Consider the following 27,801-nt stretch of genomic DNA (forward strand, 5'->3'; position numbering starts at 1 on the left):
GCTTTCTGATTCAGGACTGATCTTGAAGCACTAACTCAAAGAACATTTGATTTTATTTTCCTGTGGCAGTTCGATAACATTAGACCTGTTGTCTTCATTTGTCCCTTTTCTTTAATCTCCAGCATCCTGCATATTTCTATTGTCCCCCTGATTACATGCTTTTGTGAGACAATTACCAACTGCGTGATTGCAGAAAGAATTACAAAACATACCATGAGCTCTCTGTAGGTGATTCGTGCAGATTTATTAGACTGCTTAATAGTTTAGAAGTTCATATAGATTGCTTTTTGCTAGTTCAAAAACGGGGTCGGTGAGAGAGAAAGCTGTGTAGCGAACCTAGCATGGCCTTGTATTGTGCCCGAGTAGGGAATCTGATAAGAATGATTTCTTTCCCTTAAGACCAATTAAGTCTTTACATTTGAAAAAGACTGAGAAATTAAAGCCTGGTTTATAATCTGCACAATAAAGATAGTGACACTTCTCTGAATTATCACTATGATTCTGGCAAGCACATATAAGAAACTACTTTAAATTCCTGCTATGTTAGATGCTGCAGCAGATTTGAATGTTGTTGACCATCATTCTCCATCTGTCTGCCTTAATTAGTTTTTGTATGGTGCATTTAATGGGGTTTCAGTCATTCCTTGTAGGGAGCTGATCTGTTTGTAGGCAGCCTTCCTGCTGCCAAGCAGCTCTTCCCGACTCTCACTCAAAATGGCAGCCTTTCTGAAAATGGTCTTTGAAAATTATTATTATTTTTTTAATTTCCAAGATTAAATTCCATACCCATACAGGTTACCAGGTGCTTGAATGGCAGATCTGGGTTTATCTGTTCTGATTTTAAATAGGGTCAGCATAAACATTGCTTAGTAGGGATTCAGACACCGAGTGAGTGAGTGCATGAATGAATGATGAATTTCTGTGCAGAGCAGGAGTCTTCTCTGGGCCCTCGGTGACATTTGTGAGCCATCAACAGAAGCTATCCAACAAAATGCTACTTCAGGGTACATGAACCACAGTTTCATCTTATTTTCTGGTGGATGAGTTCTGATTTCAGAGCCATGTTTCCCACATTGCCTGGCAAAAGATATTTTTTTGACTTCTAAATCTGAGAAACATTAGGATGTTGAAAAATTTTAATTCCCTCTTTCATGACTTGGGAGCATGGCATGGCATGATTTGTAGTCAAGGCTAGATCAGAACCTGTGGCTGTGGTGCTGCTGAGGTGAGAATGGTGGACTCTTCTGGACTTGCTTAGTCACACCCCTAAGGCATGTGTATGAGAGGAAGAGCCGCCATGGTTAGAGTGATGTCCCGCCATGGCGCCGAGAAGGCCACAACTCAGGCCTACATCCTGGGGATGTAGTTGTGATTACCTCCATTAAAGTCAGCCTTTTGGGTTTAGTTATTTGTGCTCAGATTCCAAAATCATTAATAGCCATTTAAAGCCAGGAGGTAGTCAATAAGTAGATACTTCTTGAGTGCCCACTATATGCTGGGCAATATAGAGACTCTTTAAGATGGTAATTGAAAGGTCTCTATGAGATATTTAAAGATAACAATGGCTACAGTGAGTTAGGTGGAAGCAAACACAAGATCTAGAACTGCATTAATGGTGATAAGTGTTCCAAATAGATTCAGTGCATTTGGGCGAGCTATTCTTCAAGACGGACCAGTTTCACTGCCCTCATGAACAGGTTTAAGCTCACCTCAGCTGAATTCATCTAATTGATTAACAACTTTAGTGTCTTTGCAGCAAAATAGTATGAAGGTTAGACATAGACAGTTGAATAATTTTTATCAAGTTTAATTACTTAATTGCAATCATTTCTAGATGTGTTTTTTTCTTTTAACATTGACAATTTAAAAAGGGTTGAAAAAGCTTTCCTTCAATATTTCCTTCCCATGGGATTCTTAAACAAAAGATGGTAATTTAAAAATAGATTTTACTGTTCTTCTGTTGACTGTGACTATCTTCCAGCAAGGAAACGATCTTTTTGATCTTTTGTTTTCCAATGGACTTTTAATAACTTTTCCTTTGGGGGATGATTTCTTTGACATGGAATGTATCTTAAGTTATAAAGACATCTTTGAGGCAACGATGAATTATTATTTAGGTTTTTAAAGACTTGGAGAAATTCAAGTCTGTCATTTTGCTGACAAATGAAACAAAATCCACTTTAATTGTTTAACACAGATAAGCCAGTATTGACTTCAAGGTCACAAAAATGCAGACCTTAAATTTTGTAACTCTTATTTTGTAACGCACGTATTTTATCACCAGATTTTTTTTAACCTAGAGAATTGTTATTACCTGGTAGCCATTAACTGTAGTAAATTGCTGGCATTCTGTGACTCTGTCTGAAAAATGACTGTGCTTAATTACACAGTGCAGTCTTTCTAAGTCACCAAAAATAGGAGTCGTTGTTTTCCTGTAACGTAAGATGATTTTACGTGTATGTTTTGAATAGCTGAAGAAGTCACGGATCTGAAGAGGCAAGCAGTTGAAGAGATGATGGACAGAATTAAAAAGGGAGTTCACCTCAGACCGGTTAATCAGACTACCAGACCCAAGACGAAGGTGAGGCGTGGCCACTTGTTTCCTCTTGATGTTTCCTTTTTGAAATGTAAAAATTTGAGATTTGATGAAAGCCACATCAAGACTGTCAAATCTTAGCATAAGGCTAATGTGTCACAAAAGCTTTAACTTCCCCATAGACATGTTTCGGGAAGACAGCGTTTGACCTAGAGTAACCCTCAATCTCTGCAGAGAGTAGGCAGCCATGTCACCGCCGGTGCTGGCCTAGCAAGTAACAGTTTGAGGTGCCCTTTCTTTTCTTTAATTCCTGCTTCATTTGTAGCAGTACAAATATTTCATGAGTCTCAACTGTGTGCCGGGTGCAGTTGTGGGCACAGAGGAAAGGCAAAAACCCTGCCTTCCTTCAGTTCTATCTTAACGAGGGGCAGGGCAGGGGGTGGTGCAGGGAAACATCTGGGAGGGGAATCATATAATAAAGCCAGAAAGGATGGAAGACAACTTTGGAAAACTAGTGACATTTGTAGGGTTGTTTTCATTGATTCCATACACCTATTTCAGGTCATTTCAAGGAGTAAATTGTATGTATATATAAGTAAACACTTGCCACCTACATGTCATCAGCAGCCTTCTAAACTTGACCATCGTGAGGGCTTCAGCTCTCAGGGAAGGATGGGAGTCTAGTGTGCCCCCCCCACCCCGGTATATATGTCCTTTGTAAACATCCAATACTAGAATTTTGTACATTTTTCTTGCAAAATGTTTTCTCTTTCCTCACTCTCATAAGGTGTCAACAGACTGAAGCTTTTCTTCCTTTAGACTGAACTTTGTTTTTTCTCACTGTCGAGGATACCCCCGTTCAGCTGAATCAGTGTTACCAAATGTGGTGACTGTTTAGCACAAATTCCTCTGAGCTTATTTATTTATTTGTTTGTTTGTTTGTTTATGCAAATACTGGGGCACAGTCAGAGGTGTGGGAGGGTGAGAGAATTCACCAGAGACAGAGCTGGGAGCAGAACGGAGGAAGACTGGAGGGAAGTCAAGCCTCTGCCTGTGGGTTTCCCCCTGGCGGGTTGGGAATTGAACCCGCGGCTGCAGAGGCTGCAGACAGTGTCACAGCGTGGCGCTCAACTCGCTGCGCCACCGGGGAGGCCCCTCCTCTGAGCTTTTAAAGTGGCCACTTTGTTGTCGAGAAGGCAAAAGGGGCCATAGTACGGGCTGTCCGAAAGGGGGTTGGAAAGGGGGAGAAACACTCAACTCCAAGAATAGACTTGCATCTGGGGAAATGGACGCTTCAGCCAACCACATAGAGTAATTCAGTTTGGTGTTAGTGCTCTGAATACAGTTGTAAAGGAAGCCACGACAGGATGTGGATGTGGAAGAGGCGCTGGGTTGTTGGACAGCCTGGCACCACTGTTTGGGCGCTGGTATCTGGTTACTCTGCTGCTGCAGGCGGGGCCCTCGCACATGCAACTTTCCAGAGTTTTCTCCCCACAAAGCAGGGAGTGCACCTGCTCTATCAAATGCAGAGCTGGTGTCAGGATTAAATGTATTAAGGTGTGAAAGTACTTTCAAGTACAGGGTGGTAGGGGCATCTTGGAACAGAAAACATTTTTATAACTTTCATGTCATGACTATTAAGGGAAGAATAAGTGAAACCAGACGTTACTAGAGAAAAATGCAGTGTCAGTGTCAGAAAGACACAAAATCAATTTATTTTCTTTCTTTTTTAAAGATTTATTTATTTATTTATACAAGCACTGGGTACAGTCAGAAGCGCGGGAGGGTGAGAGAATTCACCAGAGCAGGGAACAGAACAGGCAGACTGATGAAATACACTGCTGAGGGGAGCAGCAGGCGGCAGGAGAGGTCTGTCTCACCATGTGGGACCCTTGCCGGCAGCTGGGGATCGAACCGGCCTGCAGAGGCTGCGGACAGCCTCGCAACCCAGCGCTCAACCGCTGCGCCTCCGGGGAGGCCCCAACAAAATCAGTTTAGAAAGAAAAATGTGGAAACCTTCTTAAATCGTAAGCAGTGAATGTTCCATATGTACTTTCATTTTCAGAATATCACTTTGCCCTTTTTCTTTCTTACCACGGCTCTTCCAATAGCTGTCCGTTATGTAATGTCAAAATCTGGAAAACAGCTGAACAAGGACCAGTGGACGGCTGGGTTATTTGCTGGTAATCTTTAAATGACAACCTGGTCAATAACCTTTAAAACAAATGGTCACAGCATGCATGAGTGCAGCTGCTGCCCCAGGACCATCAGCGCTCCCCTGAAATGTCAGCCATTAGGAGCGGTGGTCCAAGCTTCCAAAGGCTGATGCAGCCAGAGCGCACCTGCTTGCAAGCGACACTTTTGAGTTTGCCTTTAGCCAGGGCATTGGCTCAAAAGTCACAGCTGGTCACCTGAACGGTTTACCTGCAGAAGTCAATCCTGCCTGGAGAATACTAATTTAACTGCAGAGTTTCTAAATGATGTTGCTGGCAGCACTGCTGTGGTTAAAGCTGGTGTCTTAGAGCTGATGACTGGCACTTTTAACTGCCACTGACGGCATGTATATTTCACAGGAAGCCTAGGCTGTGAGCGTTGGATGCCCAGTCTAATTTGTACACAAGCAGCAAACCTCTCTCTCCCTCACAGTTCATTTGTTGAGACTGGCATGGGCTCTTGTTCTTATCTTTTGAGAGGAAAGGATTATAGGTTGCTATGAACCACCTCCCATTTCTTGATGAGGGAGAAGTGAGCCTTCACTCCTTCCCAGGAATGAGGGGACTGGGGGCTTCCTTTCACTCTGTCTTTCTGTCTTGCAGGTTTTCTCTTCATCTCTGTCCTCTGTGAAAGGGCGCAGTACGGGGAGAATGAGAGGCCTTTCTGATCTTTTTCAAGAGAGCCTCATGCTGAGATTTCCCCTCCATTAAATTAGTTGAGAGAGCCACAGAGACTGTTTGGTGGTATGGGGCAGACAAATATTACACAGAACTTCATTTCAAATTAGTTTGTTCGAAGTTTGGGAAGAAGAGACCTAGGCTTGTATTCCAGACACCAGACGCAAATACAGCCTTCCTCAAGGTGTAACTTTCCTCGTGAGTACGAGGAGGGGATTGGTCTGTACACCCTCTGAGGCCCTCTGCTGCGGAATGTAACATTCTCCTGCCAGCCAGGTCCTTTGCTGGGCCCAGCTCTTAACTCAGTGCTAGTGTGAAATTCCTGAAACCAGACCTGCCGGTCTTTGTAAACTGGCCTTGGCCTGGAGCTCGTGATGCTGAGAGAGGTTTCTGCCCCGTGGCTTGCTTTCTGCCCTGCTCTGCTGCCTTCCCGTTCCTTGCTTGTCCATTCCCACAAGTAGAAACAAGTTTCTTATAAAAAGTTCTGAGTAATTTTGAATTATATCTTTGAAATCTAGTGTTTACCAAATCTTTTCTATCTATATGATAACTGGAGGTGACCTAATGATTTGTAGAGGATGGGAGATTGAGTTCTTTTACTTTTGCTTCTAATTATTGCTATCAGAAGTATTTCTTCTAATTTTCTACTTACTCACCCCTTGGGAACACTAACATATTGTGTATTTTTTCCCTAACCTTACAATGTAGACCTAATTAAAAAACACTGTCAATATAAGTTACCAATATTTGCTATATAAAAGTCTTTGTTTAGTGTTTTAAAACTGAACTACTCAATCATTTTTTTTTTCTCTTCTTAAAATTGTAGCCAGAATCTGCAAAAGGCTCTGAAAGTGCAGTGAATGAACTCAAAGGAATACTGGTAAGGCCAGATCTCAGCTTATTATTTAGTTAATGGGTAAATGAAAGAAGAATGTCTTAAAAATCTGTTTTTATGGGTAATTGGTCTTCATATGCTTTATGTCCATTTACAGTAAGCCTCATTTCTATGGAGCATTTACTTGCCCTGCTAGGGGCCCTCCATGGCATATGTTGTAATGTATCCAGCTTCACTTGTTTCTATTTTAAAAGGATGGTTACACATTCATCAAATCAGTGTATCCTGTTCTTCACCTCCAATCTTTGCATTACAGCGTGACTATCAAGTGTTTGGACAGATATGAGGATGAGTACATATTTATTAATACCAGAAACACAGTAGAGTCTCATGTATGGCTAGCACCTTACTTCAGGACATGAAGTAGAATTCTTGGCAATTTAAACATAAATCTGAGCATCTACCCAAATCCATTAGTATATGGGCTATAGTCTGCTTTTCTCCATGGCTTAAAAAATTATTGGATGATAAATTGGAGAACAAATTAGAGTCCCTTTATGTTACTCATTTCATTTTCTAAAAGTAACTCTATTTGTTGGTGAACACTCTTAATGCCCATTTCTAAATAATCTTTTTTTCCCCAAAGGCTGAACTTTCACCAGCAGAATAAATGAGTGTTGCCCCACCCAACAATTGCTATCAGAGACAAATGCCTCACTTAGGAAATGTTTCAGATACAGAAATCCCTGTTCTCAGATCCTGTTGCAGTCTCAATACCAGTTATTATGCACAGTAAGTCAACAGACATGGGGGCAGAGGCACAGAACGAATATTCCCATGTTTGTTGTTACTGTGCTAATTATGCATTGCATTTAGACATCCACATAATTGAGGTAAACAAAATTATTTTCATCAAACATGAAGCAGTAGACTTAACTCTTAATAGCTTAATTACTTTGATTAAGTTTTAGGTAAGTGGAATTAGTACTCAAGAGAGGCCTATCAGTGGCTAACTGTAGTGGTTTACCTACAGAATGAAGTATTAAAGCCACTGTAAAAGTATGCGGTTATTTTCCTGGATGAGAAATTTTGTTATCCAGTGTTCTACTAAGGAGTACCAGGACAGTCCCTTTTGTTGTTTCCATGTTGTAATGCTAATTCCTACTGTAGCACATGTTCTCAGGGCATCATGTGGGCCTAGAGTATACTTCTGGTCATCGTGAAAGAGTAAGCCATACTGAGTTTGACCTCTTAAAAATTAAATTTATTTGAAAAATCAGACAGACATTTATATAACATCCCTGTATTTGATTATCCAAGATAGCTACTCTCTGATAATGATGGATGGTAACAAGTTTACTGAATTATAGTGGTGCTCTTAAAAATCATATTCATTGTGTAGTCATATTTGCTATAATTCTGTGTCCCTTCAAGAAAGACACTTGTGAAACTGATTTGTGTGAAATAACTTATGTTTAAAAATCTGCAAAGCATAATTCCTTTCTACAAATCATCCCATCCTCCTTGGCCTGAATTTATAATTAGATTTTTTACTTTAGTCTGGCATTATTGTATCACTAATAGCAATTATTTGGGCAATATTTCTTTGCAGTAAGTTTTTTTTTTTAAATGGACTCATACTCTCCTTGTTCTTCTTTGCCAAATGGGCAGTCTCTGCTACCCCTGTAGTTTTTTTTTTTTATGTTTGTTTGTTTGTTTTTTGAGAGACAATGGACCATTTGTAACTCCCAATCCCTTAGTGCCAAATAACCATCTAGATTCTTGTGAGCAAGGGGGGGCGGGGGAGAGAGAGAGAGTGTGCGAGCAAGCGAGCCGCCTCCAGTGGGGCTCTATTGGTGGCTCTTGCTGAAGTTCATTAGTGCCTACAGCACCAAATTCACTTTTCCAGCATGCGAGAAGCAAACATGGAAAGAATATGCAAGGGGGTAGTTCCACTGTGGAACTGGAACAGAAACCAGCAATAAACTCAGTATTAGGCATTTGACTAACGTAAAACGGTGACCTGAGTTGTAAGGACATCCACAACTTCAAGCCCTACCCACTGCTGAAAGGTAGCAGATGGGAGATGGGACCTTATTACATTCTGAGTTGTACAGCTTTCAAGCCAACTTTTAAAGTCCCTGTGTTTACCGAACTTGTTTTTCCAAGTCTGTTTACACTTAATTTTTTAAAGCTGAGTATTTTGTAGATTAAAAAATATATATATGGTTCATTTCCCATATCCACACAAGAGTTTTGCAGCTTTGGAAACCCCTGGAGTCACTCCAATCATTTCAAAGTCACTCTGTGTGGAAATGACAATTTCTGAAGAAAACAATCAACACAAATAATAAACCAAGTTCAGTTGTCTCAAAATCAAAGAAATAAAAACAGCTTTTAAAAAAAGTCTCTCTCAGGAAATTCTGGAGCAGCTTTAGTTGTTCAGAATACCCGCAAATTGTTGAATACTTAGTTTTGTCACATGACAATTTAAGTCAGTATTATGAACATTTAACTACCATGGGGGCTAAGATTATTAAATGATCAAATGGTTTGAAGAAGCAATAGTGGGCTGGTTTGGGAATTCAAAGAGTTAAGTCCAAGGTTCAGCCCCATTGCTGACTGATCTTGACTCCTGGCCCAAAACCCAAGAGTTGGCAAATTTGATTTCTCTTCTTAGAAAATGAAGAAATTTAATGTTAGTTTCTAAATTAAGACAACCATGGTACTTTATAATCTGAGCTCTTTGATAATATCAGTGGAGGGTCATGCAGAAACCTTTCTTCCCTCCAAAATTGCTTCTATATTAAAAGTTTGCTCTTGAATTAGCTCATCATCATGAATCAGTGAGTGACGAAATAAGTTTGGGATTCAAGGATTAGAACTTGGAAAATGGATTCTTTCAGTATGAGGTGTGACAAGAAGGTAGCTTACCACACAGTTAGGAATTTGGGGAAGTCATGATGTTAACCAAGTGGAAAACAGAGAGTACTACAGAACATAAATTCTTCAGTAAAGATATCCCTGAACCATGGATGTGTATGTACACACACACAATACACACACACACGCACGCACGCACGCGCACACTCTTTCCTTGAATTAAGTCCAGCCACTGGGAAATTACACAGAATGTCCTTAATATTCAAACAATGTAGTAGTTTTATGAGTTATTTTAATAGTACTGACCATAAGTTTTGCAGATATCCATTTACAAGTGACGCATCTATTAAGATTTTTTTAAAAATCGTAGACACAAATGATTTGAGAATAGTTTCTCTAGCACATTTTAAAAAAATTATCTAAATTGGCTTTTGTTCTGTTTTTATTACTTTATCAGTATTAGTTTCATTCTTTATAATTCTCTGATGATTAGGTACAGATCTGGATTAACGTTTAAATAAATAAACCAAGTTAACTGTTAAGTTAGCTGTTCCAGATTAACTGTTAAATAAGACACCTAATCATCTCATTTTTAAGGTATAAAATACTACTATAATGTTACATATAATGTGATTTTCCTTTGAATATATCTTACAAATTTTTGTAATAAAAGCAGACAGAGGTTGGGGGGAGGGTATTATATGCTTGATTAAAATATAAACCTTATCTAAGTATTTTACACATTGGCTTGGGTCAGGTAGCTCACAACAAAAAATTATAATCTAATCTTATTAGCCATTCTCCCCCTTTGACAACAGGCTGCTTTTCTATAACTGTAAGCAATTTGGGGGAAGAAACCTGTTCAAACAAAACAACATGATAACCTATATCATGGAATGTTTGTAACTGCCTGACTTTACAAGCTACTTTTTTGTTTTATAGATTGAAGAAGAAACATGAGTTACCATTTTAACCAACAGAATTCTTAAAATCCTTCAGGAAGTTGGCAGAGGGCAGGGATCAGGATTAAGGCCGGCCCTCAGCCATCTCAGAGATGACAAAAGGCCAGTCTGGGTGTGAGCCTCAGTGGAGAAAAACTGCCTTTTGACTGTGGCATGAAGTCTGGCCAGTTATACCAGACTCGAGGTTCTGATTTTCTCTGATCAGGAGATCAGGAGATTATGGTTCTCTTGGTTTCTCCTCTCCTACCCCCAGGCCTGAGGCATTAACCGTGGAAGACTATTTTAAAGAAGTAGCAGGCATTTCTTATGAAAGAAAACGGGCCCTTTGTAATGGCGGGGTGCTAAATCCTTACATGCAAGAAGTACATCACCCAGATTTCTGTACAAACAGCTGTCTGGCAATGGAGATGGAAAACCACAGCTCTCTCCCTGCCACATCCTTCCCAGAGGAGGCCGGGAGGGAGCCGCTGCTTGGGTCTGTCTCTGTCGTCTTGGAAGTCAGTACTGAGTTTAGTAGGAGCCCAGCTTTATGGCATCTCTCGTTTCCTTTAGTATTTTCTAGACCCTAATAATATATTCTTTTAGGAAGATGGAATTATGACCCCAGACCCTTCCTTTCCACCCTGAATGATTAACCTTTCCTCTTTCACTCTGAAGTCAAGGTGTACTCACTTCACTGCTTCTTTGGGAGGCCACGAGAGAGCATCATGTGCCTCCGTGGGCTGCCACACCTTTGCTACCCAGTGTGCCACCAAGGTTATTCTCTCTGAAGAATCAGCCACACATTTGTCAGTGCCACAGGGATTTGGGTTCAGTAGCTTATGGCTGCCATATCAAGATATTCTTCGAAGGTGAGTTCAACATCTGTTCTCTTCTCCATGCAGTGGATCAACACCCATCAGAATCTTAATCATCGATATGCAAGTACTTCCCCACCCCCGGCTCTCATGTAGGCAGCTCATCAAGAGGAGTTCTTGTGCCGTTCTTTTGATATGAAAGCTAACATCTTACATCATCACTAACATCATCTTAAGTGATCCAGCACTATATCTTGAAGATGACCACATTAAAATATATATATGTATATGGCAAATTCATTTTATTTCCTGATTCCATTCAAATTCTGGTAATGTTTTGGTAATTTGATTTTTATATTCTTTTGTTTATTGTATTAAGACATTAACCCTTTTGTTTTTTTGTTTTTGTTTTGTTTTCACTTTAGGGGGCACTTAACAAATCCACTAGTTCAAGAAGCTTAAAATCCCTTCACACTGAAAACAGTGAAACTGAGTTAGAAAGGATTCTGCGTCGCAGAAAGGTGACAGCAGAAGCGGATAGCAGTAGTAAGCTGGTTTGATTCTCCACAGCTCTGTCCTTCTTCTCAGAAACGTCTTTCTATAGATCCCTTTTTAACATGAAATCATATTTTAAAAATTATTTATTTTAATATGAGTGAGAAGTAATGGATAGTCAAAGGTACTTCAGGATATTGCCAAGAAATGAAATGCTTAGTTATTTAATGTTGCTTATTTAATGTTGTATTTGTATATTTGTAAGTTATTTATTTAATGCTGTATTTATATATTTGTAAGAAATCGGGCTTTTATAGATCCCTACCTTGCTTAAAGCAAGATGCCCTGGTTAAAGGCATCCAGGAGGGCTCTAACAACAATATAGCAGGGAATATAGGCCCCAGAATCAGAATCAGGACTCCTGAGTTTGAATCCCAGCTTTGTCATCTCTCAGCTGCTTGGCCTGAAGCAAATTTCTTAACATCTCTGTGCCTCAATTTCTTCATCTATTAAATGAGGTTAATAAAAGTACTACTTCAAAGGATTATTCTAAGGATTAAGGAAGTCAGTGTAGCAAATGTGCTTAGCACTATAATGGAGTAAACCCAGTGGGTTGCTTCCTGTTTACCCGGTTGATGGGCTTCACCCACATACTTATGAACATAAGACATAAGCTAAAAGCAGGCAGAAGAAATAAAATAGCAATAACAAAATTTATTTACACAAAGAGTGAGAAAAGGGGGAGGAGAGAGAAAGGAAAATTTACCGGCAGGCACATGCCCAGATGCCATCTGTCCTATAGTATCTGCTGAGCAGAGACCTAGGTCCAAGCCAAAGCCACACACTTCAAGTTGGTGACTTCTTCACAGACATCCTTCCTCACCAGCAGCTTCCCCCATTCAGGAAATGGAGTCTAAAGGCTCTGCCTTCTACCAACTGAACTGGCCATGAGTACCACCTACTGGCTAGAGCTTGATCCTCACTGTTTCTCTTATAGCTCTATGCCTGGCACAAAATTAGCACACAATAGATTGTAGAAATAGTTCACACTTCAGTTGCAAATGTAGATAAATCATCTTTATTTTTTTATCTGTTTCTGTTTTATTGCCTCCGTGCACCAAATGAATAAGAAATTCCATCTCCATCACTGTAAGTGAACTTCCTAGCAAGGCTTGAGCTCAGTTTGCATTTTGTCGTGATGTACAAGTGTTGGTCTTCAAAATCTGTCTCAGAACTTAATTTTGTTTGGTTTTAGTTTTGATCAGCTTGGTCACAGGAACTAATATAAATCTTTATCAGGTTTATTCATCCCTGGTTCCCTGTGGCATGGGCACCAGCTTTAAAAACTACTCCAAAGTTAAAAAAAAATCAACTTCTCCAAAGTAAAATTAATCAGCCACTATTGGTAATTGGCTGAAATTTTTAGATGCACTTCAGTCAACTTATTAATCATTGTTTAAATTTTCAAAGTCATCCTTGCTGAATTTAACTTGCTACAATATTAAGAATTTTGGTTTTTGATCATCAAGTTCTAATTTCACCTAGGGATTTACTCAAACAATGGGGTGCATTGGTTCTTTGAACCAAAAGCACCATAATACCAATCAGATTAGTATTATAAAGAGATATGAAACCTTCATTTCCTTCCTAAAAACAAAAGAAAAGAAAAGAAAAACAGCTCATCAGTTTTTAGTGTGGTCTGGAAATTCTGCCGTTAAAATCTAATCAGAATTACACGTCCCCATTCCCCCAAAGAATAGCCACCTCTCAGGAAGGTTATGAGGGATTCCCCCCCACCCTTGGGCTCACTTTAAAAGCATCTGCCCAGTCTTCATAATGAGTCATCATTCATTTTGTGACTTAATCATTGTTTCCAATATTTCGTCTTTAAAATACTTGTGGGCCTCCCGGTGGCGCAGCGGTTGAGCACTGGGTTGCGAAGCTGCCCGTAGCCTCTGTAGCACCGGTTCAATCCCCGGCTGCTCCCCGGCCACCAGAGGAGGGTCCCACATGGCGCGCAGACCTCTCCTGCCGCCCGCTGCTCCCCTCAGCAGTGTACTTCGGTCCTTCTGCCTGCTCTGCTCCCCGCTCTGGCTCTGGTGAATTCTCTCACCCTCCCGCGCTTCTGACTGTAACCAGTGCTTGTATAAATAATAAATAAATAAATCTTTAAAAAAAAAAAAATCTTAAAATACTCGTGGCAGACATTATTTTTTAGGATGTAGTAGACGCCATTTTGTGCTCTGCATTTTGCCTCTGACATAGTTGATCCTCTGGAAGCTTCTTCACTCTTGAAATTAGTACAACAGCACTCACCACTTCAGCATTAGTTTTCAAGGAGAGAACATTTCATCTCAGTCAATATGAGAATGTGATTATTTCGAAGAGTGGAGAAAGGTAGAAACACAGGTTATGGGCGTGGTGAGAATGTTTCATTTATTATATTCTAATAGATACATATTCAATTTATCATTTGAGGAAAGTAGAGAATATTCAAAAGAATCAATATTGGGATAGAGAAATAAAAATAGTGTAACTGGCAGTGTGGAGAGGAAGCACATGTGAAGAGAGAAACTTGTAGCTGAGCAGAAGTTTTCTTTTGTGCTTCCTAATAGCCAAAGAAAAAAGGGAGGGGAGAAAACGGACTTATAAACTTTCATCTAGCAGAAGAAAGTATACTATATATATATTTTTTAAGATTATTTATTTATTTATTTATTTATTTATTTATTTATTTATTTATACAAGCACTGGGTACAGTCAGAAGCGCAGGAGGGTGAGAGAATTCACCAGAGCCAGAGCAGGGAGCAGAGCAGGCAGAAGGACCGAAGTACACTGCTGAGGGGAGCAGCAGGCAGCAGGAGAGGTCTGCGCTCCATATGGGACCCTCGCTGGTGGCCGGGGATCAAACCGGCGCTGCAGAGTCTGCGGGCAGCTTTGCAACCCAGTGCTCAACTGCTGTGCCACCGGGGAGGCCCTACTATATTTTTTACAAATGTTCTCCTAGCATCAAACCAGAAGAGAGATTTACATGAAAGTCTTTTTATAAATGTCATGAAATGACAAAGTGACAATTCCAGGGGTGAAAAATGAGAAACTAAAGCAATATAACTGCATGTGTGGTGGGAGCAAATTATAGAGATCAGTTTGATAGGTTTGCGCCTCAGATAGTCTTGAATCTCCCAAGAATTTTCTTTCTTCCAACGGAGGCTACTAGGGAAGCTAAATGTGTGGTCACAACAGTAGAGAAAGCACCCAAGGGGGCAAGGTAACCTGAGGGCTGCAGAACACAGATCCCAAGTTAGTTAGTATCTCCCCAGTGGTCAGTGTAGCATTTTTTTCCTTTAGGATTTTTCTTTTTTTAAAAAATTTATTTATTTATTTATACAAGCACTGGGTATAGTCAGAAGTGTGGGGTTGGGGGTGGGGGTGAGAGAATTCACCAGAGCCAGAGCGGGGAGCAGAGCAGGCAGAAGGACCGAAGTACACTGCTGAGGGGAGCAGCGGGCGGCAGGAGAGGTCTGCGCGCCATGTGGGACCCTCCTCCGGGTGGCCGGTGGCCGGGGAGCAGCCAGGGATCGAACTGGCGCTGCAGAGGCTTCGGGCAGCTTCGCAATCCAGCGCTCAACCGCTGAGCCACCGGGGAGGCCCTAGGATTTTTCTTATGAACCTAACTGATACTCCCTTGTTTTGCCTAGACATGTGGCCTACCAAGCATTTTAAAGAGCATCAAGTACCTCTTGAAATACACTGGGCAACTTAAATAGGATGCAGTCATAAAAATAATAATACGCTTAAACATTATGCATTTTTCTTTCTTTTTGTATGTAAGAAAAATAAGAGTTCTGGCTCTGCTTTTTGAATTGGCTTCAGTTGCAGAATAAGCAATAGGGGTTGGTGTATTCAGAAACAGATCTTGTTTCCCTACAAGGAGAGATTGTTTGAACTATCTAATGTAGTAGTCAACAGTTATCCAAGGGTAGAATGGAGCTTAAGTGAATCTTGAATTCACTTCATATATTTATTTTCAGGAACTTTCTTTCTTGATCTTTCTGTCCTTCTCTCTTTATTTCCACCTTCCCAACAACATGTGAGGCTCAACATAGTTGGAAAGGAACCTGAATATTCAGTAATATCATGAATGTGTCTTCCTAGATTGTATAAATGAAATAAATGAGGAAAACAGATATGATACTTTCTAGTCTGAGGATTTCCCCTAGACCCCAGGCAGTCTGTACTTCCCACACAGAGCAAGGCTGAAGGTGGCACAACAGGATGGCTGAACAAATTTCTAGTCTCTTAGATAGGTTCTTCAAATTAGGATGCCATTGTTGATATAATACATCAGACACATTTATATATAGCAAGAATAAAATTCCAGAGCTAAATATCAATCATTTTGGATTATACCCTCTAGTACTTTCCATTTTAGGAGTTGATCTGACATTTCTTAAGTATAAAGAGTCTCCCAGGTTTTGTCCTGTTCTTAGTGGCACCTCTCAAAAGTATTCTCTAGGTTCATTTTTAGAAGTTCTAATATTATTTGCACATTTGTGACTGACTATAAATTTCTTTGTTTTAAAAGAATTCCTTCTGAAATTTCAACAAACACACATTAGAATCTTGCTTTGAGAAAAACTGTCAAAAATAGTGCCTAACTAGAGACTGAATAAAAAGTAATGATGGCGCTTGGCTCCAGGGCCCAGAATTTTTAGCTTGATATGCCAATAATTTCAGTAACAAGCCCTTTTACTGTTTTAAAAATCTGTCCCAAAGAGCAGAAAAGTCCTAACTCTTTGCCACTTAATTTTTATAATCCTGTGTCTCTATTTTAAGGGGAAATAAATCCACTTACTTCTCAATCACATTAAAATGAAAATGTTCATAAAAGCTGTTTAATGCTCAAGAAGCCTTTATGAGCCTTTTAAAAAGAGCCTTTGACATTGTTCCATTTTCTGTTTAAAATGCAGAGCTGAGTTTTGGGAAGCATTAACTCTTGAGAGGCCAAATGGTTCAAGTAGGGCTGTCAGAAAGCCACACTCTGCCAGAAGAAAAGAATTTCCACAAACCCACTGAGCACTCTGGTCAGCGAGGGAGCTAGGGCTTGGGTTTTGTGGTTTCCTAAAGGTGTGAAGACAATTTCTCAGCATGGTCCTGGTACACTGAAAAGCGTAGCACCACCAAAGCAGAGCACATTTCTTGTAGGAACATTTTTGCAGCTTGAAATTTTAAAAAACTTGGCCTTTTCTCTTCCCAAGGGATTTTCAACTAATCTGTTTTTCAGTGCCATGTTAATAAGTATCACTCAGAATTATTAAACTTGAGGTATGTGTTTGGTTTTAAGGTCCAACCGGGATATTAGCCACCTCAGAGTCCAAATCCATGCCTGTGTTGGGTTCTGTATCCAGAACAGCCTTGAACAAGAAAACTCTGGAGGCAGAATTCAACAGCCAGTCCCCCCCAACACCTGAACCAGGTGAAGGGTCGTGTAAATTGGAAGGATGCGCAAGTTCCAAGGTTGCGTTTCAGTAAGTAACGTCGCTCTTTACTAAGTAGTGTGTAGACGGATCTGTGATGACTGATTTGTGTGTTGCTTTGCTTGATTTCTCTCTATAGAGATGTTGATTTGGCCAGCAAATACTCTTCTTTCTGCATTTGATGAGCCAACTTTTGATTCTAGGCTCCTAGCATATAGGTCTTAACTCTGATCCAAAGCAGATACGTGTAAAGAGAGTTCCTAAACTGGTTTAGTCATCAGATTCTTCTTCTACGCAATAAATTGACCTGGGTGATACTTATTCATCATCAGAATATAGTTAACCATTCTTTCAAGATTAAGATCAAGATTACACCTACACCTCTTAATAGTTCAAGAGTAGTCAAGGAAGACACTAGATCTTCAAATGTACTTGAAGGGTACGTTTTTACAAACTCATTTTCTGGTCTTTAGCTAAAGTTGTGCCTTAATATTGCTCTTCCCTGGGAATTAAAATATCCAATGTAAAGAGTTATATATGTAGACTTGCTCCAAAGTGGCACTTTGATTGTCAAAGAGTTAATCCTGCTATTGAATGTGTTTCAGACAGATCTGGTGAAGGATCAATTTGTTTCATAACAATGGCAAGCTCTTTCTGAAATTATTCTAGTTTTGCTTTAGTTCTCTTGCCAGGATGTCAGCTGGTTTGTCACTTAAAGAAAAGGAAGAGGTGAGACAAATCAGATCAGCGGAGTATTGTAATCACGGTTAATTAAACCTCTGATTTCCTGTTCTATCAAGAGAGAAAGAACTCCCTTTTTTTTGTACCTCTACCTGTCTTAGTTTAAAAGGTGAAGCCTGGACAAATGAAGTTGGAATTCAGTTTAGATCTATTTTTGCCAACCGGTATTTTCTTCCACTCTTGCACATTTCTCCCATTGGTACTATTAACTTTTTTTTTTCCCTCTTTTGGAATGAATGGCCTTCTTCTCAGATTTACAGTTTTATCTAATTTCATTGTGTTTAAAAGCACTTTTTCTCCTGCAGTCGTGTGTTTTCTTTCTTTTGACTGGAGTCATTTGAACAGTTCTAACAGAAAGATGATCTATATTCATTCTTCATCTTTCCTATTAAATTTGTTTAACACCTAATTTGACATCAGCAATCTGGCTACATTTGAACCAATATCTAGACACAAAAGCAATTTGGCTGAGACAAGTTAGTTTCTGAGAAATGCTTCAGTGTGTGTGTATAGATTTTTTTTTCTTTTACCATTTTACACAGATAATCTTAATCAGAAAATACTGCAACTCCTTCCTCCTTTTGTCTGCCTTTTATTCTCCAAAAGTAAGTGGAAATTACATTTCCAAGAAAGGAAATGAAATAATTGCAGGCCCAAGGTCTGCAAAATGTGTGTTGAATTGACAGTGAAAAGGATCCATGTGTTGACAGACACAGTTGTTAGATGCCATAAAGGCCCATGTGAAGCTCAATTTATTTCTCATCTTGCTTGTTCAATGACTGCTTAAGAGACACATTTCAATTTAATTTATCTACTTAAAGCTCTAATACAAATACTCTGTGCTGCTGTATTAACTTTTAAACTTTGTAACTTAATGCTTGATTATTCAGTTCTTGACATTCTTTAGCTGAAATAACTAATGCCATATATTTTCATATTGATAGTCACGTAGCAAAGAAGAACGCCTCTCTGAAAAATCTGTCTATTATGTGCAGTTAAACTGTCCAAACGAATCCAACTATTTTGTGTATGAACATGGTTATTATTTATTATTATTTATTATTATTTAAACTTAGCTTTTGAAAGAGTAAAGGAAGCCTGTCTTAATGTAGTTACATGCAGGTTTTATTTTTTTTTTTTTTTTTTTTTTTATATATAGAGGCATGTTTTATTTATTTATTTGTTTGTTTGTTTATACATGCACTGGGTACAGTCAGAAGCACGGGAGGGTGAGAGAATTCACCAGAGCCAGAGCGGGGAACAGAACAGGCAGAAGGACAGAAGTACACTGCTGAGGGGAGCAGCGGGCGGCAGGAGAGGTCTGCGCGCCATGTGGGACCCTCCTCCGGTGGCCAAGGAGCAGCCGGGGATCGAACCGGCGCCGCAGAGACCGCGGGCAGCTTCGCAACCCAGCGTTCAACCACTGCGCCACTGGGGAGGCCCTACATGCAGGTTTTAAAAGTAAAAACTCACATGATTTATCCAGATTCCCGAACCTAGCCTAGCTGCCAGGAATGGAAAGGATTATTTGCAGGGCTGTTTCCATCTGGTTTTGATAATCAAGTTCACTCGGTTAGACTAACCGTAAAGCAGAAGCAACCACATTGTTTTACTTCACAGACCTAAATTGTCAGAGTACTTTGAAGTCAGATCAGCAATTAAAAGGTGAAATGTTTCCTTTGCTTTTTAAATCAGTCTTTACACTCTAGTGTTGCACCTTTATTTGGTCTGGGACACCACTCCCGTGTTTTGGACCAGTAGCACTCTCGGCTCTTGACGGAGAATCAAATTGGTCAAGGGAGGACATTGGTCACAGCGACATCTAGTATATGGTGTTGCCCATACTCTGTCCCTCCTTCTCTTCCCTCCGCTTCCCCCTCCACTTTGGCTCTTTGACCAAGTATCATTCCACCCGGGGCCCCTGGCTTCTGCTGTGCGCTCTTGCCTAATGTACTCTCCTACTAGCTACATGACTATTTCATCTCCATTAATTCCTTGCTTTTCAATCAGGCCTATCCTGAACATCCTACTTAAAATTGTAACTCATCTTTCCCAAATTCTGGCTCCTCTGTACCCTCCTTCGTTTTTCCTCCCAGCAATTACTTTCTATCATACTTTCTACTTTATTATATTTACTGCTTACTTTCTTCCCCTGCTAGGATGGAAGCTCCATGAAGGCAGGAATTTGGGGGATGCTGGTTTTGCTCACTGGTGTATCTCAAACACCTGGAACAATTCCTGCTTCCTGGGAGGCTCTTGATTAATACTTGTTGAATAAATAAATGATCGAACACATGTTCAGAATCAATAAAACTGCAGAATATCAGTGATTAGAACACTCAGCCAGCATTTTCCCATTATTCAACAATCACACATATAAGCAACCTAGATATTAAAGGTTTTTGTTTGTTATCTGACTAATTGGAGTTTTTAAACATTTTGTAAATGCTCAGGAGCCATTTACATTCAGCCTAATCTTGCATATCTTCTGCATCTTTGTACCTACATAAGACAAAACCATCAGAGGCACTAGAATACTGAGTTGTAAAAGGAAGATCCAGTTGTCTTTATTTGATTGACTTCAGTGGGCAGGAAAGTTTGCTAACCTTCTCAAAAAGACACTAAGTGTAAGGGTAGAAACAAAGATGTCTCCTCATAACCTCTTTTTTTTTTTTTTTTTTATACTTTTTTTTTTTTTTTTAAGATTTATTTATTTATTTATACAAGCACAGGGTACAGTCAGAAGCGCGGGAGGGTGAGAGAATTCACCAGAGCCAGAGCGGGGAGCAGAGCAGGCAGAAGGACCGAAGTACACTGCTGAGGGGAGCAGCGGGTGGCAGGAGAGGTCTGCGCACCATGTGGGACCCTCCTCGGTGGCCGGGGAGCAGCCGGGGATCGAACCGGCGCCGCAGAGGCCGCGGGCAGCTTCGCAACCCAGCGCTCAACCGCTGCGCCATCCGGGAGGCCCTCCTCATAACCTCTTAACCAGAAAATTAAATAACATCCAGCTATTCTGGTGAAGTTTTTTGTTTGTTTGTTTTAATCAATTCCTAAAATCAGCATAGATGTGTATTCTAAATAACTGAATAACTCCTACCCAGTAAGTTATAGAACCAAAGCTATATGGGTTTATTTCCCAAGGACTTAATGAGAAGGCTAGAGACACCTTTAATACTTAATTGCAAGAATTCTCCATGAGCAGTGTGGTCGCTTTCCTGAGCTGTGCCTTGCAGTGTGTGCACAGGTTGGGAAAGTGGCGTCCTGGTCTTTCAGAACTTGACCTTCAAAATTACGTAGGGCTTGAAGCCTGGGCTTGCCATTTATCATCTTTAAAACCTTGGACAAGTTATTTAATCTTTGGCTGGTTCCTCATGTGTAAAATGAGGAATGCTTTTCAGGGTTGTCATGAAAATTAGATAATCTATGAAAGTATCACAATAAATTGCTTTTCTAGCCTATGCTAAAGTTATAATGGTGGGCCATTACTGGATAATCAGAGACAAAAGTGAAGAGTTGAAAGCTGAGATACTGGACACCTGGGTTTTGGCTGGGCCTGGTGACCTTAGGAATGTCTTGTAACCTCTTTGTTCTGTTTTCTTTTTGTTGTGTTTTTCCTTATCTAAAATTGAGGCAGGAAAATTTGACACTCTCTAGAATCCCAACAATTCCTTACAAATGTAGTTACATGGTAAAACTCTCCACAGATAAGATAAAGAACACAGCTAAGCACTTATCAGCTGCCTATAATGTGTCTCTCAATACAGGTTTCCAGTAAAACACACAAATTCCTAGAAGTGTAAGATAAATTTTAAACATCAGAATTTATCAGTCTGAATCAAGGTAACTGTGATTCTTCAGAATAGTACTTTTAGAGGTTAGAGATTCTCATTCCACCTCTGTGGCTGTTGCCCCAAATGCTTTTTGGATGGAAATTTCTGATCACAGAGGAAATAAATTGGGTTATTTTGGATTATCACCCTCCATCCTCACAACACCCCTTCCTCTCTCCTCCTCGTAAGGCAGACCTATGCAATTAAAATATCTCTTGTCAAAGAAAGAAAATATTAATTCAGAAAACAAAGAATTCTGTAAAAGGAGAGCCAGTCTGAATTAGAAAAATTACTTGAACGTGGTTGGAAAGAGATCACTTTGTTTTTCATGCCAAATGTCCCATAAAGAAGGGGTGTGCTTCATAAACTTTGGCTATTAGCATATCAGAATATGCCTAATCTACATTAGTCTTTAGCATAAATTCTGTGTGTACTTTTTAAAATTTATTAGAATTTTATTGGTTTAATGAAGATATCTGACTCTCATCATTGGATTAGAAAGGTGCTTTACCAAATAATATAAAGGTGAATCACTATCTGTGAATTCATTTGTTTCAAAGACCTACATTCTTTTTCTTTTTTAATTTTTTATTTATGTATCATTGGTTCACATCATTGTTAATATTTTGGACTATAGGATCTCTTCAGGTGTAGTCACCAAAGTTCACCCACTGCCAAAACAGCCCGTAGTCCCACACCATAATCCACTGTGCTCTCTCTGGAGCCTATTCTCCACCCTCTCCCCGCCCCTCTCCCCACCCCCGCATCGGATGACAAAGACATACATTCTATAGTCCAAAAACACTTCCTGTGTGTCCCCACTTTAGGCTCCAAATCTTTGAGAGAGGCCCATCTTTGGTCTGTTACTGCATAGCTCTTTGCGTTGTGATGGAGTAGCCTTTGGTTATCCTATCTGAGGGCATCTCTGCTATCAAGAGGAGGCAGGACAAGGAGGCCTTCCCTGTGGAGAAGGAGGTCAGCAAATCTTAAAAGATTTCAGCATCACAACTAAGAAGAGGCCTGAGTATCTTATAATCTTGCCATCTTGCTTTTTTATCACTGAACAGTCTCATCTGGAAGTGGCCGTAATTGTCTCTATTGAGCTTTATTTCTCTATTAATTACTGTCAGGAAGGTAAATCTCCTCCTGACAGATGCAACTAAATAAGGGATGACTTTTCATTTCATCTGGTTACTTCTATAAAACCTTGCTTTTAAAGGGAAACCCATTTGAAAGGGAATTCAGAATCCATGGTAATTGGTGTGATTTGTAGTGATTTCATAGTTGTATTCCCTCTTCCTGATTCTCAAAGATCTTTTTAAGCCACAATTGCCAGAAAGTCTTCCAGTTAATACTTCTCTAATTGATCATATTTTTCTTCAACCTTAGATCACCCCAAAACTCTATCAAGCTCTTTTAAATTTCCTTTTAAACCATCAGTTATGCAGCTAGCTTGCCTTTTTTGTTTTGGAGGTCAAAATAGGTCGCTTTTTGCTCTAGAAGAATTGAAAAACTAAAAATCCATGTAGCAATTATAGGACTTCAATTTCAATAGAAAAATGTCCCTTTCCAATGAAACCCTTTTTATTTTAATTTGCATTTCATTTCTAGATCTATGGTGTCTCTAAATAAATGTGACTTTTGGCTTCACACAGATTTATTTTTGTAACAGTTCATCCTGTTTGGTCCATTAACTGAATACCAAAGGGTAGTTGGTGAAAGAAAAATTTTATGTCTCTTGGTTAGTGTGATAGTCAAACATTTCTAAGAAAGAAAATAATAATATCTAATTGCCTTTCAGGTTATGAATTAAAAGTAAAACTGACTTTATCATTGTTTGACCTCTAACTGGTCTTTTCAATTTTATTTCATTATTTTCAGAGTGAAACTAAGGTACAAAAATAGGACTTTTTTTTTTTTCCATTAGAGCTGGAGAATCTGAGCTTTTGAAATATGGTACCAAAGAGAAATTGAGACTCTTATTTTTAGGAAAAATTGGCATAAAATTATCCTCTCAAACATTGCTCTCAGGTAGAAATTAATTTGGCTGGCCATAAAAAGCGCTTTAAGAGATGTTTGGGTCAACATTTCACTCACACGGACAGTAGAGATGTTCTTTTGGTCCCCGTTGTGGAAAGGGTAGATTTCCTTCCTGTTACTCCCCCCACCCTTTCCCCATTTCCTCCTCTCTGTGCGTGTGTGCACATGTCTGTGTGCAGGCACAGACGTGTGCATGTGAGTATGGTGTGGAGGGGAGAGCGGGGAGACAGGGGTGCCTTCCCTCTACTTAGTAAACACTGGTTTCTCAGAAGAGACTACAGGCTGGCAGAATGGACTGCATGGAAGTTAGCTTAATCTGATGCTCTTATACAATTAAAGGATTTGCTCTGCTCTCAACTGTAATCTTAGCACTGCCGAATTGTGTACGGACACTGCAGGAAACAGCTCGGCTCAGCAAAGCACCACTACAAAGGTTCTCCGTGTGTGCTTGTACATGGACAATTAAGTTTTAACAACAAAATTAGCAGAACAACTGAATGTTCTGGAAGTTGAGATCCCCTCACTTAGTCTTTTCCTCCCCCCCAGGGAGTTGTGCTGTGGATGGTCCGGAAGGTCTGCCGGTGGGTGTTGTCTCACAAGTATTCCCAGTTGCTGCATAAGCAGCAGCTACTTCCAGGCCCATTGTTGAGGCTGCGCTATACCTAGTGCTAAAATTCTGTTGCGTAAATCTCAAAATGACTATTAAAATACTGCTGAGTAATTTTCAATTCTCTCAAAGAGTTAGTTGCCTTATAACGTTTGCCTCCAGTGGCAAACACCTATGATTTTAAGAGACTTAGCATAAAATATATCATTTCCACAGAGAACCAAATTGCTTTTGGTGCTTTGGCAATTTTTTTTAAAGATATCTTTCAATGAATATCTGAGTTATTTGTGTTTCTTTTTATTTGTGTACAGCAGAGTAGAGAAGAATGTTTTTAATTTATTTAAATAAAAGTAGTTTGTTTACTCAAAGTTACATGTGATTTTGGATCTAATGATGCATTAACATCACTTCTGAAACCTGATAAGCACATTTCACTGGGAGTATACTTAATATTATGACTATATAAAGAGCAGCACCCTGAATTCTCTGGGACTTCCCATCTTAAAAGAGAGTTTAAAGTATAAATATACTAAATTTAAAGGAAAAAAATTGGATTTCAATATTTTTTTAAAGTAGTGTCCTGCAAACTTGGAATGAAAACAGAAATATTTTGTGCATGGCAGCTTGGGAGGAGCCAGCGTTCTGTATGGTGAATTTTGTGAAGGATTATGTCTCTTAAAATACTCCTCTTTAATAAAATTTACTTGTGATACCTGGGATATGAATGGATTTTCCTTGGTGAGTTAAAGTTGTGCAAAATTAAAAAAAAAAACAAAAAACTTGAAAAGTAACTTGAAAAAAAAAATCACACATTTCAGGATCTGTGCCTGAACTCAAAATCAATCTTAATTCATACATTATCAGCGTTGGTTTTGCTGTCACAAACAGTCCAGTTTCCTGAGCTTCCATGCACCTGTGTATTCTGGAATCTGGGAATGTCCAAGGCACAGTTTGGAAGAATAAGGAATAAGGCCCCGTGGCCTGCGCTGTGGTCTGGCATGTGACCCAGCTGCTGAGACCCCATGAAGCAGTGACCCCCACTACGGAAACTGACTGAGGGTGGACACAGAGCTGTTGGCCCAGCCATTCTTACCTCTGAGCAAAGGGAAGTCTAGTTCCTCTTGAGGGCAAATCAGCACCTACAGGCCAGCATCAGATCTTCACCACGATGGTCTTCTGTCCTCTAACTGTGTGATTTTTTCATGACTTAAAATGATCTGTTTTTCCCTCAGATAGAAGCAGAGCCACACTGCAGACCCATTTATTCTTTGAGCTAAAATAGAATTTAAATAAAAGTCCACAAAGCCAAAAAACATTAGCTTTGTTCTACCTTCATGATATGAAAAAGCGTTAGAATTGGTAATAATTTAGAAAGTTTCATCTCTGTTTGAACATTGATTTGGGGAAGTTTTGGACAATTGTATTCAATAAAATCCCCTGAAAAATAGGAATTTCTGAGAAATAAAAACCACCTCTGTACAATGCCATTCCAGTTCACTGCTGTAGTCATCAGGCAAGGGCTTGCGGGCGAGGTGGGTGGGGGGGTTGGGGGTGGCAGGAAGGACTTATTTTTACACCAGGGAAAATAAAATCTGACTTTCTCTTTGGAGTTTTCCCAGGAAACTACTTTATAAAGACAAATTTAAATCTCTCCGTTTTCTGTCCTTGAAGGTGGTAAATATGATTGCGGCTTTATCCAGTTTTATTGTAAATGAAACAGAGTTCAGACCGTCCGGCTGAGCGTCATGTGTTGGATGGCTGCCACGGACTAATGCAGACGTCCCGCTGGGAGACCAGAGAACTACACTCTGATTCACCAGATTGTGTTAAATAGTCCAGCTGTTGCGATTTGAAAGATAGTTACCTCAGAAGCGAAATAGAAATGAACTTGGCATTTATGCCTCAAACCATTTTTATACTGTTTGGCAATCAGCTTTTCAGAGGTAGCATTTTATAAAATAACTCTCACCGCTTAAAAGTTTCATTCACTGTAATGTTCAAAATGTCCCACCTTTATATTATCAGTAAAATTAAGCTTGAGTGATATGCAGAATTTGCATGAAATAAGCATTTCCCCCTTCATTTCATGAGCTTTGATTGTATTCAATTGAGCTCAGAACCACGTCTATTAGGACTCTTTTGGGCATTAGTTAATTTGAATTGCAGCCGAAATGTTAGCTAGAATGTTGTTGAATATAATTGGAACATGGAAAGTTGATTTTGAAAGGAATTTCATTGAATGCAAACAATGATGTGCTTTTTAAAAATTAGAATGCTGCGCACTTTCATCTCTTGTAACACAGTCTGAGAAATCACCGAGTCCCTTTATAAAGTTCAGCTCTGGCAATACCATTTGCAATTGTTCTGATTCTTCTGGTACCAGTATGGTTTGGAATCAAGTCTTTTACCAGCAAGCGGCCCCACCTGCTCAAGCCCCACATTATGGCTCCCTTACTGTTAGGGGAATGGTCACCCGAGTTGTATCTGGGCATCAGGCTTCATAAAATGGCCTACAGATATTGGCATATTGTCTCCTAGCATCTATTTTGCATTTTTGTTTTTGTCTTGAGGTCTTGAAATAGTCTTTGAGCAAATGAAATCTGAAAATATCTATTTGAATGGATCATGAGTTACTATCGGTTTGTTGTGGTAAGGAAAAAATATTGGGCAGGAAATCAAGATTCCAAAATTCGAGTCCTTCAAAGGCTGGACTAGTTCACATCAGTGACTCCTTTCCTATCATTTTAGCCTTCATGTCATTTATCAAATATTTTCCTGGGAAATTTTGCAGCATACACAAAAAGATCCGCCATTTCTCCTCATAAGGCCTCCATTTTCCTCCCTCACTTGTGATCATCACTCTTAGACGCAGTGAGGCAGAGAGCACACCTACTAGATGGTTGCATTTGAGTGCCTGGGAGTCTTACCTTGGGGGAGAAGCATCAGATTTACCCCTCTAGAACCTGCCACTCTGGGTGTCTAGAGTCAGAGCTGGGACACAACTTAGCACATCAGGGAGCAGACTCAGACTCTTCCCAAAGAGTGGCCTAAGATGAAATTCCCTTCTTCTGTAAGAAGCCCTGGGGAGACCGCAATGGAAACCAGGAATGGACCTAGTTATGTCAAGGCATGAGTTGCTAAAATTCCCAGAGGGGGAAACATCAAAGGATAGTCTGGAGAGACAGACTTTATTTTTGCAGATCTGATAGATGCAGCTGGAATCAGAGATTCAGAAAGAAATCAGTAAACACAGGCCCAAATTAGCCTGTGGCGGCATCATCATGTTTTTAGGATGCAGCTTTTGGTAAGCAGCCTGCTGCTGTGGGAGAAGCAGGAACAGGGAGGCAGGAACTGATTCTTGTTCTGGCTCTGCTGCTGATGAGCAAGGCTCTTCCCCTCCCCAAACCTCATTTTCTTCATTGAAAAGAGGACAGCTTGGACTACATGATTGCCATGGTGCCTTAATCCATTGGGATTCCAGGTCAATGGTCATTATCCTTGAGAAGCCAGTTACTCTTTCTCTCAGTGCTTAGATTGAGGGAAATTGCCCACCGCGCCAAGTTCAGTGATAATCAACATAGGGGTTCTCAAATTGCAGCCTACAGGTGACTTAATAATAGATTAATCTGTGCTTAAGAAGCCTACTTCAGGAGAGAAGAACAGTTCTTTGGACTGAGACAATTCCAGGACAAACCGAGGTTTCTGAG

The 27,801-nt window shown here is 39.9% G+C and overlaps 1 protein-coding gene across 2 annotated transcripts in view; it reads left to right on the forward strand.

Annotated features, from left to right (window-relative positions):
- Positions 1-27,801, forward strand: part of SHTN1 (shootin 1) — a 95,414-nt gene that overhangs the window by 62,926 nt on the left and 4,687 nt on the right. For both annotated transcript variants that reach the window (XM_037496556.2, XM_054690433.1), the window contains exons 13-16: positions 2,472-2,581; positions 6,254-6,307; positions 11,330-11,450; positions 16,744-16,927. In XM_037496556.2, the coding sequence (XP_037352453.1) occupies positions 2,472-2,581; positions 6,254-6,307; positions 11,330-11,450; positions 16,744-16,927 (469 nt within the window). The remainder of the gene's footprint in view (positions 1-2,471; positions 2,582-6,253; positions 6,308-11,329; positions 11,451-16,743; positions 16,928-27,801) is intronic.

This window comes from Talpa occidentalis, unplaced genomic scaffold (genome assembly GCF_014898055.3).
Source record: "Talpa occidentalis isolate TD23 unplaced genomic scaffold, MPIMG_talOcc4v2.1 talOcc4.8, whole genome shotgun sequence".
Lineage (NCBI taxonomy): Eukaryota > Metazoa > Chordata > Mammalia > Eulipotyphla > Talpidae > Talpa > Talpa occidentalis.